Below are 18,057 nucleotides of genomic sequence, written 5' to 3'. Positions count from 1 at the left end.
GCTATCATATCTATGGGTCATACCGTCATAGTCAAGGCTCTTACAATCAGAATCAACGGGTTAAAAGATAGTGAGGCCGTCCAGCACTGAGGTGAGGCAGTGGATGACCAAATGACTGAAATCAACAGACGCCATCCACTTGGGCAGACTCGATCATGATAATCACATCACGGATCAAAGAGTAGACTCGATCATGCCATTACTCATGGCATTATAAAGAGCATATATTTCTATAAGTCTGGATAAAGAAATATTCCCGTTACACAAATAGAGTAATAAACACCTGACGATATACGAGAGGCCATTATGTTAACCAATGATTTGCTGTTTCCGATTTCAATTAACTGTGCAAGTGATGTTGACCTGCTGGTTATGTATGTCTTATGAATTTCGTATGATTTGATGACATAACTTTCTTCTGACTGTCTGTTTCTCTGTTTTATCTGTCTCTCCATTGTCTGTCTGTCTCCTGTGTTTCTCTATTTTATCTGTCTCTCCACTGTCTGTCTGTCTCCTCTGTTTCTCTATTTTATCTGTCTCTCCACTGTCTGTCTGTCTCCTCTGTTTCTCTATTTTATCTGTCTCTCCACTGTCTGTCTGTCTCCTGTGTTTCTCTATTTTATCTGTCTCTCCACTGTCTGTCTGTCTCCTCTGTTTCTCTATTTTATTTATCTCTCCACTGTCTGTCTGTCTCCTCTGTTTCTCTATTTTATCTGTCTCTCCACTGCCTGTCTGTCTCCTCTGTTTCTCTATTTCATCTGTCTCTCCACTGTCTGTCTGTCTCCTGTGTTTCTCTATTTTATCTGTCTCTCCACTGTCTGTCTGTCTTCTCTGTTTCTCTATTTTATCTGTCTCTCCACCGTCTGTCTGTCTCCTCTGTTTCTCTATTTTATCTGTCTCTGCATTGTCTGACTGTCTCCTCTGTTTCTCTATTTTATCTATCTCTCCACTGTCTGTCTGTCTCCTCTGTTTCTCTATTTTATCTGTCTCTCCACTGTCTGTCTGTCTCCTCTGTTTCTCTATTTTATCCGTCTCTGTCTGTCTGTCTCCTCTGTTTCTCTCTGTCTACTGCTCTGACCTCCCTGTCTTTCTGCAGATCTGCTCCCAGAACAGGCAAGGCGTGACGTGCTTGTGTCGGCCCGGGTTCTCCCTGGGTCGGGACGGCACCACTTGCCTGCAGGTCGACCAGTGCCTCAGTAACAACGGCGGCTGCCAGGACGTGTGCAACAGTTCCCCGCGTGGGCCCGTCTGCTCCTGCCAGCCTGGCAAGGTAAGTGGTGTCCTAGGGAGGAGCAAGAAGGTCTTGGTTGAGGCCCCCTGACAAGGTGGGTCTCTTGGTGAGAAGCACTATAGGTCCTGGGCCAAGGGGTTCCATTTTCTGTGGTGTTCCAGAGGCTTTACTTGTGGCTATGAGGTTTGCTAGAGGTCTGATATGGGGACCGTAGTTAAGGTAACAGACAACTTACATGCTTGTTAGAGACTCATTGGGTAGGGGAGGCGGACGAGAGAAGTGGACATGAACCCCACTCTGTGTACATCACCTAATCAGGTGAGACCCCACCAGGTAAGATATCTTGTCATATTCGTCCCTCACTTTTCAAACCTCACGTTAGTCTGTGACATCCCCGCCTCACGCTGCCTTCCGCCCTCCATAGGTGTTGCAGAGAGACGGAAGGACGTGTCAGGATCTGGACGAATGTCGCTTCAACAACGGAGGCTGCCACCACTTTTGCATCAACACCCAGGGCTCCTACCAGTGCCAGTGTCAGAATGGCTACCAGCTCCTCGACCAACGTCGGTGCCAGTGTAAGTAGGCTCAGTGTTAGTCATGATGGTAGGCCTGGTCTTAGGTCTGTCAGTAGGCCATGTCAGGATTGTTCGAAGGTGCAATATGTCAGGTGGCTAGGTAATAGGTCCACTAGGAGACTCACTGTTAAGTAGTGAAGCTATGTAAGTATGGTGTCATGACTGTAAGTATATCTGGTGTCAGGGCGGTGAGTATGTCTTGTGTCGGAACTATTAGTATGCCTGGTATCAGGACTGTAAGTATGTCTCGTGTCAATACGTATGTAAGTACGCTTGGTTTTAGGACTGTAAGTATATCTGGTGTCGGGATTATCAGAATGCCAAGTATCTCAAGTGTAAGTATACCAGGCGTCACTGTAAGTATGTCTGGAGTCAGTATTGTAAGTATGCCTGGTGTTAGGAGTAAGTAGGCCTAGTCGTAATCCTTCTGAAGTGATAAAGTGTTAGTAGGCTTTATGATGTATGGGTCAGCATGCCTAGTGGTAGAGTGGTGTAAGTAGCTTCAGTGATGGGTGAATATGGTGTTGCTAGTGTTAGTAGACTTAGAGGAAGTCACTCGCTCTCTCAGGAGACACAGGTACGACCCTTGAACACGACGATACGACCCTTGAACACGACGGTACGACCTTTGAACATGATGGTACTTCCCTTGAACACGACAATGCGACCCTTAAACAGGCCGGTACTGCTCTTGAACACGACGATACTACCCTTGAACACGACAATACGACCCTCAAACACGACGGTGCTACACTTGAACATAACGATACGACCCTTAAACATTACGGTACGACCCTTGAACATGACGATACTACCCTTGAACACGACGATACTACCCTTGAACACGACGATACGATCCTGAACACGACGATACTACCCTTGAACACGACGATGCTACCCTTGAACACGACAATGTGATCTTTGAACACGACGGTACGACCCGTGGGTATAATATCCTGGCTTGCTCAAGCGGTTCACATCAATACAGTAAGAAACGCCCAGAATTGTGGTGCAAAATCACACTTGGCCCCACACACTAACACTCCAATCATTCCTTCAGATGTTGTATATAAGATTGTAAAGTCTATCATAAGTCAGACGCCAAAGCGACGAGATCCATTTTGACAAAATGATCGTTCACATCTCCCTCCCTTGTTTTCCCTATCTCAATCGTCACATGTTCCATTTACCTTTTTGTCTTTATTTTTACAGTCACAGGTCGACCACAAACTACCACGACTACCACCACGTCGACGACTACAACGACTACCACCTCCACCACCACCAGGAAACCCCCAACAACAGGAGGTGGAGGAGGAGGTGGAGGAGGAGGAGAACAGCCATCTTCCGGTACGTCTGACTGAAGAGAGAGAGAGAGAGAGAGAGAGAGAGAGAGAGAGAGAGAGAGAGAGAGAGAGAGAGAGAGAGAGAGAGAGAGAATGTACATAGGGAAACAGAGAACATAAGGCCCATTGGCTCATGTCTAGGTTATTTGTTTTTGAACTTTACGTATTCCTATTTCAAAGTAAATAGAGGATCGAAAAGTAGGAAGGCTCTCTCCTTACTATCCAATCCTTCTGGATGCAACAGCTGGCGGGAAAATAGATAAAGTTCTACCATGCATTTGTTACGTAAACCTACATGGAATGGAAGAGGATAGAACGAAAGGAATTTCAATGAAAGGAAACAATCCTAGAGTGAGATTTGAATATAGAATAGGGAATATTACAGTACATTCTTAGAATATGGAATGAGAAAAAGACATTAATGTGGGGGTATTTTTTTATTGTATTCATGTAGTATATATATTTTTGCAATAGGTTTATGAATGTATTCATTGTCTTCGCATGAGCAACGTTCGACAAAATTTCTTCTAGTGTTCAGAGAATATACGTATGAGGAAACTTTTCCCCCATGTCACTGTTGCATTCTTTAGCATTTTAAGCATCATTTCAGTCGTCATATCAACTATATATTCTTGTACTTGAAGAACATCTTCGTAATTTTCCTTGTCGAATATGCATGGAATTTTGAAGACTTGTATACATTATCACTGTGAAGTCTTTGCTACTTTAGGATACAAATAGATACGTAATTTTGGTCTCTCTTCATAAGTCAGATTTCACAGACCTGGGATCAGTTTTGTTGCTCGTCTTTCTTCTTATTTCCAACTTGTCCTCATCTTTCTCGTAGTTTTGGGGACCAGAATTAGACTGTGCATTCAAGGTGTGGTCTTACTAGAGTGCTATAATGGTCATGATTGAACTGGAAGCTTCGCAATCAGTGTTCCCTAATTATGACACATTGCTTCTGGTGTCCCTCGTTACTGACTGCCTGGAGACTGAGTGTTCCTCAGATTCTCATTAATAACAACGCCATTAATAACAACGTCATTCATATTCAAGTACTTTAATAACAACGCCATTAACAAAACGTTATTGATAACAAAGTCATTAATAATCGCTTACTTTAATAAGTGACGTTATGTTCGTTTTATCTTCAAATGATTTTACATCTGTCTGCGTTAGATTGGATCTGGCCATTGTGTGACCTATCTACAAAATTGGACGAGATCTCTTTGAATCATTGCCTCGTCTTGTCTGATTAGAGTCCTATCTCCTAGTTTTGTATCGCATACAGATTTGGAGATCTTAGATACGAGACCTAATTCAAAATCATTGACGTATATTAAGAAAAGAGTAGGGCCAAGGACCGACCCCTGTGGCACGCCACTCGTCACGTCCAGCCAGCCTCGGCCTTCCTGTCCGTGATCGAGCCAACAAATCCATGCTCATAATTCGTCTCTTATTTTCCCCTCTGACCTTAATCCACATAAGAGTCTCTTGTGCGGGACGTTATCGAATGTCTTTTGAAAGTCTTGGTGTATAACATTTTAGCTGTTTATCAGCCAGTCTCGGCCTTCCTGTTCATGATCGAGCCACAGATCCATGCTCATAATTCGTCTCGTGTTTTCCCCTCTGACCTTAATCCACATAAGTGTCTCTTGTGAGGGACGTTATCGAATGTCTTTTGAAAGTCTTGGTGTATAACATTTTAGCTTTTTATCAGACATGTCTTTTGTCATGGAAGTCATGCTATTTGTTGTCTAAGATTATATTGTACATCTTGAGCCGTCATTGGTTTGGCTTTTGTATTATTTTTCTAATCGTCATACTTAGAATTGTTAGTAATTTAAGGCAGATTTTCTTTTCTTTATCTCCTATATTATATATTGGGGTAGAATTAGCCAGTATCCAGTTAGGGTAGAATTAGCCAGTATCCAGTCTTAAAGTACATACCTCGTCTATCGTTAGTGATTGGTTCAATATTCTGGTCATGAGAAATGTCAGTTACCATCTGACCTCCGCTAAGAATCTCTGCGGCTCAGTTACCAAAGCCAAGTCGATTTATTTGTGTTGGTCAGGTCTAAGTATTTTAGCATTTCATGAGTCTTTATTTCCGTACCTCTCTCTGTGATATCGAAGCCCTCCCTCGGTGCCTGTGGTGTGTGGTGGTGGTGCATGATTCCGTCTGCATGTACAGAGTTGAGGGATTCACTCACCATGAAGGACATGTCTTCATTAACCTAACAATGTTCGGATGTGGGTCATGTTGCTGCAGGCTGTTGCCTTCCTTTTATTCAACCTTCATTGGAAATTCTATTTTCCCCGTCATGTTCGTGTTGTCATATGTCCTTTTCATTGTTTTCCATAAACTTGAATTGATTGTTCTTTATATATATATATATATATATATATATATATATATATATATATATATATATGTGTGTGTGTGTGTGTGTGTATAATATCCCTGGGAATGAGGGAAAAAAAATACTTCCCACGTATTCCCTGCGTGTCGTAACAGGCGACTGAAAGCGGAGGGAGTGGGAGGCTGGAAATCCTTCCCCTCTGGTATCTAATTTTCCAAAAGGAGGAATAGAGAAGGGGGCCAAGTGAGGATATTTCCTCTAAGGCTCAGTCCTCTGTTCTTAACGCTACCTCGCTAACGCGGGAAATGGCGAATATATATATATATATATATATATATATATATATATATATATATATATATATATATATTCGCCATTTCCCGCAAATATATATATATATATATATATATATATATATATATATATATATATATATATATATATATATATATATATTATATATATATATATATATATATATATATATATATATATTTGCTTTCCGAGATAACGCTTTCGCCTTCCACACATTTTTCAACGCTCCCAGAACTTTCGCCCCCTCCCCCACCCTATGACTCACTTCCGCTTCCATGGTTCCATCCACTGCCAAATCCACTCCCAGATATCTTAAACGCTTCTTTTCCTCCAGTTTTTCTCCATTCAAACTTACCTCCCAATATATATATATATATATATATATATATATATATATATATATATATATATATATATATATATATATATATATATATATATGTTACTGAAAGAGAAGAGAGAGCATTTGGACGAGTTTTGCAAGGAAATAGTGCAAATGACTGGGAGATGTATAAAAGAAAGAGGCAGGGGGTTAAGAGAAAGGTGCAAGAGGTGAAAAAAGAGGGCAAATGAGAGTTGGGGTGAGAGAGTATCATTAGATTTTAGGGAGGATAAAAAGATGTTTTGGAAGGAGGTAAACAAATTGCGTAAGATAAGAGAACAAATGGGAACATCGGTGAAGGGAGCTAATGAGGAGGTGATAACAAGTAGTGGTGATGTGAGGAGATGGAGTGAGCATTTTAAAGGTTTGTTGAATGTGTTAGATGATAGAGTGGCAGATATAGGGTGTTTTGGTCGAGGTGGTGTGCGAAGTGAGAGGGTTAGGGAAAATGATTTGGTAAATAGACAAGAGGTAGTAAAAGCTTTGCGGAACATGAAAGGCGGCAAGGCAGCGGGATTGGATGGTACTGCAGTGGAATTTATTATAAAAGGGGGTGACTGTATTGTTGACTGGATGGTAAGGTTATTCACTGTATGTATGACTCATGGTGAGGTGCCTGGGGATTGGCGGAATGCATGCATAATGCTATCGTACAAAGGCAAAGGTGAGTGTTCAAATTGCAGAGATATAAGTTTGTTGAGTATTCCTGGGAAATTATGTGGGAGGGTATTGATTGAGAGGGTGAAAGCATGTACCGAGCATCAGATTGGGGAATAGCAGTGTGGTTTCAGAAGTGGTAGAGGATGTGTGGATCGGGTGTTTGCTTTGAAGAATGTATGTGAGAAATACTTAGAAAAGCAAGCATTTATGGATCTGGAGAAGGCATATGATAGAGTTGATAGAGATGCTCTGTGGAAGGTATATAGATGGTGTAGGAGGCAAGTTGCTAGATGCAGTGAAAAGTTTTTACCGAGGATATAAGGCATGTTTACGAGTAGGGAGAGAGGAAAGTGACTGGTTCTCAGTGAATGTTGGTTTGCGGCAGGAGTGCGTGATGTCTCCATGGATGTTTAATTTGTTTGTGGATGGGGTTGTTAGGGAGGTGAATGCAAGAGTTTTGGAGAGAGGGGCAAGTATGCTGTCTTTTGTGGATGAGAGGGCATGGGAAGTGAGTCAGTTGTTGTTCGCTGATGATAAAGCGCCGATATCTGTTATATGGTTGCGAGGCGTGGGCTGTAGATAGAGTTGTGCGGAGGAGGGTGGATGTGTTGGAAATGAGATGTTTGAGGACAATATGTGGTGTGAGGTGGTTTGATCGAGTAAGTAATGAAAGGGTAAGAGAAATGTGTGGTAATAAAAAGAGTGTGGTTGAGGGAGCAAAAGAGGGTGTTTTGAAATGGTTTGGTACATGGAGATAATGAGTGAGGAAAGATTAACAAAGAGGATACATGTGTCAGAGGTGGAGGGAACGAGACGTGGGGGACCAAATTGGAGGTGGAAAGATGGAGTGAAAAAGATTTTGAGCGATCGGGGCCTGAACATGCAGGAGGGTGAAATGCGTGCAAGGAATAGAGTGAATTGGAACGATGTGGTATACCGGGGTCGACGTGCTGTCAATGGATTGAACCAGGGCATGTGACGCGTCTGGGGTAGACCATGGAAAATTTTGTGGGGTCTGGATGTGGAAAGAGAGTTGTGGTTTCGGTGCATTATACATGACAGCTAGAGACTGAGTGTGAAAGAATGTGGCCTTTGTTGTCTTTTCCTAGCGCTGCCTCGTGCACATGCGGGGGGAGGGGGTTGTCAATTCATGTGTGACGGGGTGGCGACGGGTACATTTTCTTAATGAACATGAAATGATCTGTTTTCAGAGGTATCCCACGTCTCCTCCACAGTATAAACATTAAGTTTTATCCAGATACATTTACCAATAATGTGTCTTATTGTCTCAAAGTTTACTCGTCTGTGATGTAGGATCAAGACTTTCTCATCCTTAATATGGAATCTGGTTTCTACTATCTAGCATGATGGTCGCTGTTTGCCTGGGCCTTGCTTTCCTCCTAGGAGCTGATCAATGTTCTGTCGCTGGTAAGGGCAAAGTCGAGCATATCTTGTTCTCAACTCGGTTTCTATATTCGTCAACTGGTCCAGGAAGATGTCTCGAACTGGTCCAGGAAGATGTCTTGAACTGGTCCAGGAAGATGTCTTCACTCACATCAGTTTCTCTGCTTTCCCTCGACTCACCTGTTAACGTATTCCAATTAACACTTGGATTGTTGGAGTCTTTTTAGCTGGCTGGAAGGTAATACACTTCTTTAACTTCTCTGTCACATTTGTAGTAAGTAAGGCCACATCATCATCATCATCCCAGCGTTTCGTCTGCGTTTAAACTAGAGTTTCGTGATTCTTCCTAATTTATACCTACAGTTTCTATAACATGCCACCAAACATAGAATAAAGTTATCTAGATGAAGAGGTGGTCCCGTGTGGACTCCCTCACACAGTTGGAACAGCTAGAACGTGAAGTGAGCACCAGTTTGCGTAGCACTGAGGTGATCTTGAGAGCGTCAGAACAACACGTCTACTCACGACGAATGTTTGACCATGACTGAGAGAAAGAGAGAGAGAGAATGTCGAGGAAATAAACAGTATTACGTAACACCATCCTGACGTTTTTATCCTCTCCCTGCGCGCCGCTCTCCCTCACCTCACCTGTCCCTCTGAACTCTCCAGGATGCGGCATCAACCCGAAGAAGTCGCTCTTCAACCGCATCGTTGGAGGGAAGCCCGCCGACCCCAAGGACTGGCCGTGGATGGCAGCGCTGCTCCTCAAGTCTGGCAGCAAACAGTACTGTGGCGGAACCCTCATCACAGACAGACACATCCTCACAGCTGCCCACTGTCTCAAGCCGTCAGTACCGCCAAGTAGCGCTTGCCTGGATGCCTGTAGTGTCTGTTGTCTGTTGGCTGGCGTGCGTCTCTGGACGCCTGTGTTGTCTGGTGCTTGTTGCTGGACGCCTGGGGTGTCTGATGTCTGGGGTGCCTGATGTCTGGGGTGTCTGATGTCTGGGGTGCCTGATGTCTGGGGTGTCTGATGTCTGGGGTGCCTGATGTCTGGGTGCCTGATGTCTGGGGTGCTTTATGCCTGGAGTGTCTGATACCTGGGGTACCTGATACTTAAGGTACCTTATACCTGTGATACCTGATACGAGAGGTTTTTTTGATCCCTGAACCACCTGATGTATCAAACCCCTGATACCTGCAGTGTCTGGTGTAGGGCAAGATACGAACTGTGCCTGATACTAGGTCACCTGATACCTATAGCACACTTACTTTACCTGACCTTGTCCATACAAAGTGTATAGATTTAATGCCTGATACTAGGTCACCTGATATCTATAGCACACTTACTTTACCTGACCTTGTCCATACAAAGTGTATAGATTTAATGCCTGATACTAGTTCACCTGATATCTATAGCACACTTACTTTACCTGACCTTGTCCATACAAAGTGTATAGATTTAATGCCTGATACTAGTTCACCTGATATCTATAGCACACTTACTTTACCTGACCTTGTCCATACAAAGTGTATAGATTTAATGCCTGATACTAGGTCACCTGATATCTGTAGCACACTTACTTTACCTGACCTTGTCCATACAAAGTGTATAGATTTAATGCCTGATACTAGGTCACCTGATATCTATAGCACACTTACTTTACCGGACCTTGTCTATACAAATGTGTATAGATTGAACCCACCTACTCCAGTGGACTAGGCTTACTTCCTTACCCGCTATGAAGCTGAAGCTTACATTCTTCCCCACAGCTTCAAGGCGGAGGAGATCTTGATCCGGCTGGGGGAGTACAACTTCGACGTCGCCACAGACAACTCCCACTCCGACTTCAACGTTGTGGATCTCCGGATGCACGAGGGGTGAGCTTATTCTCTCTCTATATTTACTACTTGGCAACTCCACCCCACACAGTTGCCGGAGGATGTTTTTATACGATCAAAATACTCCTGTAGACTGACTTAACACTGTAGACTGACCTGATACTGTAGATTGACCTAACACTGTAGACTGACCTAACAGTGTAGCCTGACCTGATACTGTAGCCTGACCTGATACTGTAGGCTGACCTAACACTGTAGAATGACCTGATACTGTAGGCTGACTTAATACTGTAGGCTGACCTAACACTGTAGAATGACCTAATACTGTAGGCTGACTTAATACTGTAGGCTGACCTAACACTGTAGACTGACCTAATACTGTAGGCTGACCTAACACTGTAGCCTGACCTGATACTATAGCCTGACCTGATACTGTAGGCTAACCTAACACTGTAGCCTGACCTGATACTGTAGCCTGACCTGATACTGTAGCATGACCTAATACTGTAGACTGACCTAATACTGTAGCCTGACCTGATACTGTAGGCTGACCTAACACTGTAGGATGACCTGATACTGTAGCCTGACCTGATACTGTAGACTGATCTAATACTGTAGGCTGACCTAATACTGTAGCCTGACCTGATACTGTAGACTGACCTAATACTGTAGCATGACCTAACACTGTATACTGACCTAACACTGTAGACTTTCCTGAATCTCTAGATTGACCTGACACTGTAGCCTGACCTGATACTCTAGATTGACCTGATACTGTAGACAGACCTGAAAATGGAATTATATGACCTGTATCTTGCTCTGGTCTCAATAATCATATGATACAGTTTGTGTTACAGCTGAAACACAGGTTAGCGCTGTATTGACTCACAACAGTGAGTCAGTATTTTACATAAGATCATCTGATGATGTCATTTGACCTTACATAACATCATCTGATGATGTCATTTGACCTTTAATAACCTGACGTCGTGTTAGACGACCTCTCCTCCTTGACCTTTTGTGACCTATCTTTTTCGTGGTCTATCCCCTCCCCCCTTTTAACCTCTGGCAATCTGGTGTGATTTTAACCTTTTTTTTATGTTCCCTGACCTTTTCGTGAGGTAGCCTCACATGACCTACCTTGTGAGACCTTTCGTGCCTTGACCCTTGTCTGACATTAGGTGACCCGCTCGACCACCAGTGGTGTGTCACGTAGAGAATCACACCTTCCCAACCTCCCATCACCTCCTTCTTCCCTCGTAATGGCTGACGATCTCTGGTGACCTGGGTTGACCTTAACCCCACCTACCACCTACCCCGGTCGTCTCCGCAGGTACAACTCCGACACACAGGAGAACGACATCGCTATCCTGAAGATGGACAAGCCGGCCACCTTCAGCGAGTTCATCTGGCCCGTCTGTCTGCCCCCAGCTGATACCTCCTATGTTGGACGGGATGGCTACGTCACAGGTCAGTCTTCTTCTCTCTGTCTGCCTCCCTGTCTGTCTTTCATTCTGTCTGTCTGCTCCCTGTCTGTCTCTCTGTCTGCCTCCCTGTCTGTCGGTCATTCTGTCTGTCTGCCTCCCTGTTTGTCTGTCTGTCCGCCTCCCTGTTTGTCTGTCTGTCTGCCTTCCTGTCTATCTGTCTCTATGTCTGCCTCCCTGTTTGTTTGTCTGTCTGTCTCCCTCTCTATTTGTTTCTCTGTCTGTCTGCCTCCCTGTCTGACTGTCGCTCTGTCTGCCTCCCTGTTTGTCTGTCTGTCTGCCTCCTTGTCTGTCTGTCTGTCTGTCTGTCTATTTCCCTGTTTGTTTGTCTGTTTGTCTGTCTGTATGTCCCTTCCTTTCACCTATCTACCTGTATCAAGTCACCCTTCAGTATTCCTGCCAGTGTCTCTCATCTGCATATCTCTATCTATGGGTCTTTCTGTGCAATTGTCTCTCTCGTAATCCTTTTACGTCTATTTTTTCCTCCTTTATCATTGTGTGTGTGTGTGTGTGTGTGTGTGTGTGTGTGTGTGTGTGTGTGTGTACATCCATTCCTCAGTTCTAAGTTCGCTGCCCCGGGTGGCTCCTCCGGCGGGAGGGTACTGCCCCAGGCTTCTTCAGGGTCTCACGGGTGTTGGTACAAGGCTTCAACATCCACCAGCGAGGCTCATCACCCACGAACACTGAAGCGCCCTGGGGCAGGGAGGGCCTGCCACCTGCGCCCTGGGGCAGGGAGGGCCTGCCACCTGCGCCCTGGGGCAGGGAGGGCCTGCCACCTGCGCCCTGGGTCAGGGAGGGCCTGCCACCTGCGCCCTTCAGGGAGAGGGAAGGTCTGTGGAGCGCCCTTCCTGGCAGGGCGTGCGGGTAGACCCAAGTAATCGGTGTGGCCTGTGACAGGATGGCGACAACACCACTCCCTGCATGGCAACAGTAATACCCCCAATCTGGCAAAAGTGCGACGCCTTGTATGGCAATAGCACGACCCCCTGTATGGCAACAGCACGACCCCCAATCTGGCAAAAGTGCGACGCCTTGTATGGCAACAGCACGACCCCCTGTATGGCAACAGCACGACCCCCTGTATGGCAGCAGCACGACCCCCTGTATGGCAACAGTACAATCCCCTGTATGGCAACAGCACGACCTCCTGTATGGCAACAGCACGACCCCCTGTATGGCAGCAGCACGACCCCCTGTATGGCAGCAGCACGACCCCTTGTATGGCAGCAGCACGACCCCCTGTATGGCAACAGTACAATCCCCTGTATGGCAACAGCACGACCCCCTGTATGGCAGCAGCACGACCCCCTGTATGGCAGCAGCACGACCCCCTGTATGGCAACAGTACAATCCCCTGTATGGCAACAGCACGACCTCCTGTATGGCAACAGCACGACCCCCTGTACGGCAATAGCACGACCCCCTGTATGGCAACAGCACGACCCCTTGTATGGCAACAGCACGACCCCTTGTATGGCAGCAGCACGACCCCCTGTATGGCAGCAGCACGACCCCCTGTATGGCAGCAGCACGACCCCCTGTATGGCAACAGCACGACCCCCTGTATGGCAGCAGCACGACCCCCTGTATGGCAACAGCACGACCCCCTGTATGGCAGCAGCACGACCCCCTGTATGGCAACAGCACGACCCCCTGTATGGCAACAGCACGACCCCCTGTATGGCAACAGCACGACCCCCTGCATGGCAATAGCACGACCCCCTGTATGGCAACAGCACGACCCCCTGTATGGCAATAGCACGACCCCCTGTATGGCAATAGCACGACCCCCTGTATGGCAACAACACGACCCCCTGTATGGCAACAGCACGACCCCCTGTATGGCAACAGCACGACCCCCTGTATGGCAATAGCACGACCCCCTGTATGGCAACAACACGACCCCCTGTACGGCAATAGCACGACCCCCTGTATGGCAACAGCACGACCCCCTGTATGGCAATAGCACGACCCCCTGTATGGCAATAGCACGACCCCCTCCCCCTGAATTGGGTTGTATGCCCATGTGGTCAGGAACTGTGGTGGACCACTGACAATGCTCGTTGCCTCTGTGGCTGGCTCCTCACCCCTATACCCAAGTCCGCTGGCATTTATGCAATTTTTGATCCTTCTCAAATGGATAACTATCTTCAGTTTTTTTCTATAGGAAATACATTTGGACATCTCATAATCGATCAACTGTTCGTATTACAACGTCAGTTGATATTCTTTGGGGGGATTAAAAATCTGCGGGTCTTAAAGTAAGTTCAGTGGGTTTGGCTGTCTCGAAGCAGCGAGCGAAGCGGTTCGAGACGTAAAGGGGATTATTTACGAACCGCGGATCTACGTCGGCCTCAGTCTCCCGTGCGGGTCAAGGTTCGTCTTTGGGTAATGTATTATTCTCTTCAGTATGACGCAACGACCTTGGAGCTCGATGGTACGACCTGTGAGCACGACGGTAGGGCCTTTGAGCTCGACGGTACGACCTTTGAGCTCAACGGCACGGCCTTTGAGCTTGACGGTACGACCTTTGAGCTTGACGGTACGACCTTTGAGCTCAACGGTACGACCTTTGAGCTCAACGGTACGACCTTTGAGCTCGACTGTGCGATCCTTAAGTAAAAGATTTCTTACCCAAGTCTTATGAGTCGGGTCAAAGGTTACGGCCTCAGTGAACATGACCCACCTACAGGTGGCCATCAGTTGTTTTGCCGTATACAGTATACAGTATACAGTAGCTGCTTCAAGCTCAGGGTTGTCATCGCCTGATTCCATCTGATGTTCACCGTTATCCTCCACAGGCTGGGGCACCATTTACTACGGAGGACCCGTGAGCACGGTGCTGCAGGAGGTGACCGTGCCAGTGTGGAGCCGGGAGGATTGCTCAGCTGCCTACCCCAACAAGGTCTTCCCAGGGATGATGTGTGCCGGCAGCAGGACTGGTGGCAAGGACTCCTGTCAGGTCAGTCTGAGGGTCCCTTGTTAGGTCAGTTTAGGGTTCTCTTGTTAGGTCAGTCGAAAGGTCTCTTGTAGGGTCAGTCTGAGGGTCCCTTGTTAGGTCAGTTTAGGGTTCTCTTGTTAGGTCAGTCGAAAGGTCTCTTGTAGGGTCAGTCTGAGGGTCCCTTGTTAGGTCAGTTTAGGGTTCTCTTGTTAGGTCAGTCGAAGGGTCTCTTGTAGGGTCAGTCTGAGGGTCTCTTGTAGGGTCAGTCTGAGGGTCTCTTGTTAGGTCAGTCTAAGGGTCTCTTGTAGGGTCAGTCTGAGGATTCCATGTAAGGTCAGTCTGAGGGTCTCTTGTTAGGTCAGTCTAAGGGTCTCTTGTTAGGTCAGTCTAAGGGTCTCTTGCAGGGTCAGTCTGAGGATTCCATGTAAGGTCAGTCTGAGGGTCTTTTGTAGGGTCAGTCTGAGGGTCTCTTTTTAGGTCAGTCTGAGGGTTTCTTGCTGGTTGTAAAGCAGTTTATGGAACCTGGTCTGATGGACGTCTAAGGGCGTGCAGAAGGAGCAGGGACCTGGTGGGTGTGTGGGAGACCTGTAGTATGACCAGAATAGATGCTGGGTGACTAGGGGACCTGCAGAATGACCAGGGAACCTGACGTGTGTATGGGAGACCTGTAATATAACCAGGGGAGGGGGTTCCAGGACACCTGACGGGTGTTTGGAGAGCCTGCAGGATGCCTAGGACACCTGACGGGTGTTTGGGGAGCCTGCAGGATGACCAGAACACCTGACGGGTGTTTGGGGAGCCTGCAGGATGACCAGGACACCTGACGGGTGTTTGGGGAGCCTGCAGGATGACCAGGACACCTGACGGGTGTTTGGGGAGCCTGCAGGATGACCAGGACACCTGACGGGTGTTTGGGGAGCCTGCAGGATGACCAGGACACCTGACGGGTGTTTGGGGAGCCTGCAGGATGACCAGACACCTGACGGGCTGTTTGGGGAGCCTGCAGGATGACCAGGACAACTGACGGGTGTCTGAAAAACCTTGCGGGATTACCAGAGGGTCTGATGGGTGTTTGGAGGACCTGCAGGATGACCCAGGGGATCTGACACGTCTCTGGGAAATGCAGGATGAGCAGGAGACTTAATGGGTGTCCAGAAGACCTACAGGGCGACTAGGGAACTTGACGGATGTTTGGAGGACATACAGAATGATCAGGGCAGATGACGGACGCCTGAAGGACCTGCAGTATCGATGACCAGGGGATTTGATGGGTGGCTAGAGATACTGCAGGACGACCAGAGCAGCTGACGGGTATTGAGGGGGACCTACAACATGACCGAGGACCTCCAGGATGGCCAGGGGATCTAACGAGTGTCTGGCGGACCTGTAGAATGACCGGGGAAACTTATGGGCATCTGATGGATCTGTAGGATGACCAGAGGACCTGATGGATGTCTGGGGAAATGGCAGGATAAGCGGTGGACCTGAATTGTGTCTGGTGCACCTGAAAGATGACCAAGGGGACATGTTAGGTATATCTGAGAGACCTGTTCGGTGTCAGGGGAACCTGCAAGATGACCAAGGAAAGACCTGTTGGACGTTTGAAAGACCTGAAGGATGACTAAGGGACCTGATGAGTGTTTACGGGACTTCCAAGGACACTCCTGCATAGGCCTCTTACAGTCCATAATTTTCCAGTATGAAACCCCGAAGAATAAATACATTTAATGTCCAGAGTTTTCATAACATTCTTGTGTATATTTGTGTATATTTCCATATTTCCAAGACGCAATGGACATTTCTTTTCGTTCCTTCCCCTTTTTGATTATCTACAGCGACTCCTGAAGAGTCTTCCGCATCACTACAAAGTTCCTAACATGTTGGCGTTCTCTCTGATCTCACAGGGTGATTCCGGAGGACCTTATCAGGTGCAGGACTTCCGCTCCCGCCGCTGGTTCGTGGCGGGTGTGGTGTCTTGGGGCATCCAGTGTGCTCGTCCAGAAAACCCAGGAGTTTACACCGAGGTTTCGCTGTACATCGACTGGATCAAAAACAATTCTGTCTTCTAGGAGGCGAAGTGTTGGGCAAGTGAGGGAGAGAGGAGGAGAGAGACTGTCGTAAGAAGGAACTGCTCGATATTGTAGCGTTGAATGATGCCAAGAGCTTAGGATATAGTAGAACTCACACTCTGAAAAGAAGACATCATTATAAAGCTTTACCTCACTTTAAGACTTCAAAAATCATTCCATTTCCAAGAGATGAATTCAATTCATCGGACGATTTTGTTATATCACGTAAGATATGGTTAAAAGAAGAAGAAAGTCTGTGGTTTTGTTTGTGAATTAGCTGCCACTTTCGCATACATCATAACCCCGCTACGTTCGGGTTATACACTGGCGTGGGCCGGGGTCCGGAGCCAGTCCTGCTCACGGCAAGTTCCCAGCCAACCATCACTCACTCAGGAACTAAGCCCACCTCAGCAACATGATCTGGTTTTCTATCTCCTGTTGCCTCCGGCTGTGTGAGTATTTGTGTCCCGTGACCATTCTTGTAGTAAGTGGACAATATCATATCGACCTCTGAATCAATGGGCATAGTTTCGAATATCGTCAGTCTCTGTACTAACGGGCATACATATGAATATCGTCTGCATTACTGAATACGTGTCTTACAGTTAAGTCTCTTGATTCCGTGTCGTCTTACAGACAAACGAAGCCTGGGGTATCTAATACTCCTCTTGCCGTAGCCATAAGTCTATAGGGTTCTAAAGCAGCCTTTTGCTACTGGCTGCCTCTTGAGAGATTCGGAACATAGTTTTAAACACTAGTGGTTCCGTCCGTCCATAGCGTTAGAAGCGTGTCGCAAAGACATGATCAAAACATAAAAGTATTCTTCACCCTCAGGCCCACAGCCTAGCTGATGAGAGTCTCTGGCTGAGTGAAGATCTGTGTCTCTTGTTATAGTCGTATCTTTCTGATGTTTGTTATTGTTATTTATCTCGCTTTTATAAGGAAAGTTCTCTCATCCGCACATCATGTTTCAGCCAGCGCTGGGAGCCTAGCTTACGTGGTCCAGTGGCGTCATCCTGCATTTATTTTTTTCTGCCAAAACAAATTGCTGTAGGTTACTGACCATTCATCACTACCCATCGTTTACCAACGAACAAAGTTCTCACAGTACACCAACTTGATGCTACCTAAAACTAACCTAACCAAACCTTAGTTGATGTAGGGAATCTTACGTTTGGTTAGGTTAATGTGCAAACAGCATCGGTGTTAACACTAAGACAAGTGTGGACAGGACGCCTTCCTTATCCATTGAATTACATTCCATACTGAATATTTGGGTAGTCCTACGGTGGCCATCCAGATACAAAAAATACATACAAGTGCAAGTGTGTGTAGGTCAGCTGCTGGCCAGGGCTACCAACCACCACCCCCGGCGCTCGTCTTTCATCCTGTTGGCAATATTACCTTTAACTTGTTCCCTCAAAATAAAACAGAAAGTTATATAA

The 18,057-nt window shown here is 46.5% G+C and overlaps 1 protein-coding gene across 2 annotated transcripts in view; it reads left to right on the top strand.

Annotated features, from left to right (window-relative positions):
- The window catches only part of LOC139760162 (uncharacterized), a 47,307-nt gene extending 29,250 nt beyond the window's left edge, over positions 1 to 18,057 (top strand). For both annotated transcript variants that reach the window (XM_071683073.1, XM_071683074.1), the window contains 8 exons: positions 1,097 to 1,270; positions 1,656 to 1,806; positions 3,019 to 3,156; positions 8,949 to 9,126; positions 10,050 to 10,157; positions 11,452 to 11,588; positions 14,404 to 14,564; positions 16,448 to 18,057. In XM_071683073.1, the coding sequence (XP_071539174.1) occupies positions 1,097 to 1,270; positions 1,656 to 1,806; positions 3,019 to 3,156; positions 8,949 to 9,126; positions 10,050 to 10,157; positions 11,452 to 11,588; positions 14,404 to 14,564; positions 16,448 to 16,612 (1,212 nt within the window). In that variant the 3' untranslated portion in view covers positions 16,613 to 18,057. The remainder of the gene's footprint in view (positions 1 to 1,096; positions 1,271 to 1,655; positions 1,807 to 3,018; positions 3,157 to 8,948; positions 9,127 to 10,049; positions 10,158 to 11,451; positions 11,589 to 14,403; positions 14,565 to 16,447) is intronic.

The sequence above is a fragment of the Panulirus ornatus genome, chromosome 35, assembly GCF_036320965.1.
Source record: "Panulirus ornatus isolate Po-2019 chromosome 35, ASM3632096v1, whole genome shotgun sequence".
Taxonomy (NCBI): domain Eukaryota; kingdom Metazoa; phylum Arthropoda; class Malacostraca; order Decapoda; family Palinuridae; genus Panulirus; species Panulirus ornatus.
The sequence above is the reverse complement of the archived record's forward strand: the minus strand, read 5'-3'. Positions and strand labels throughout refer to the sequence as shown.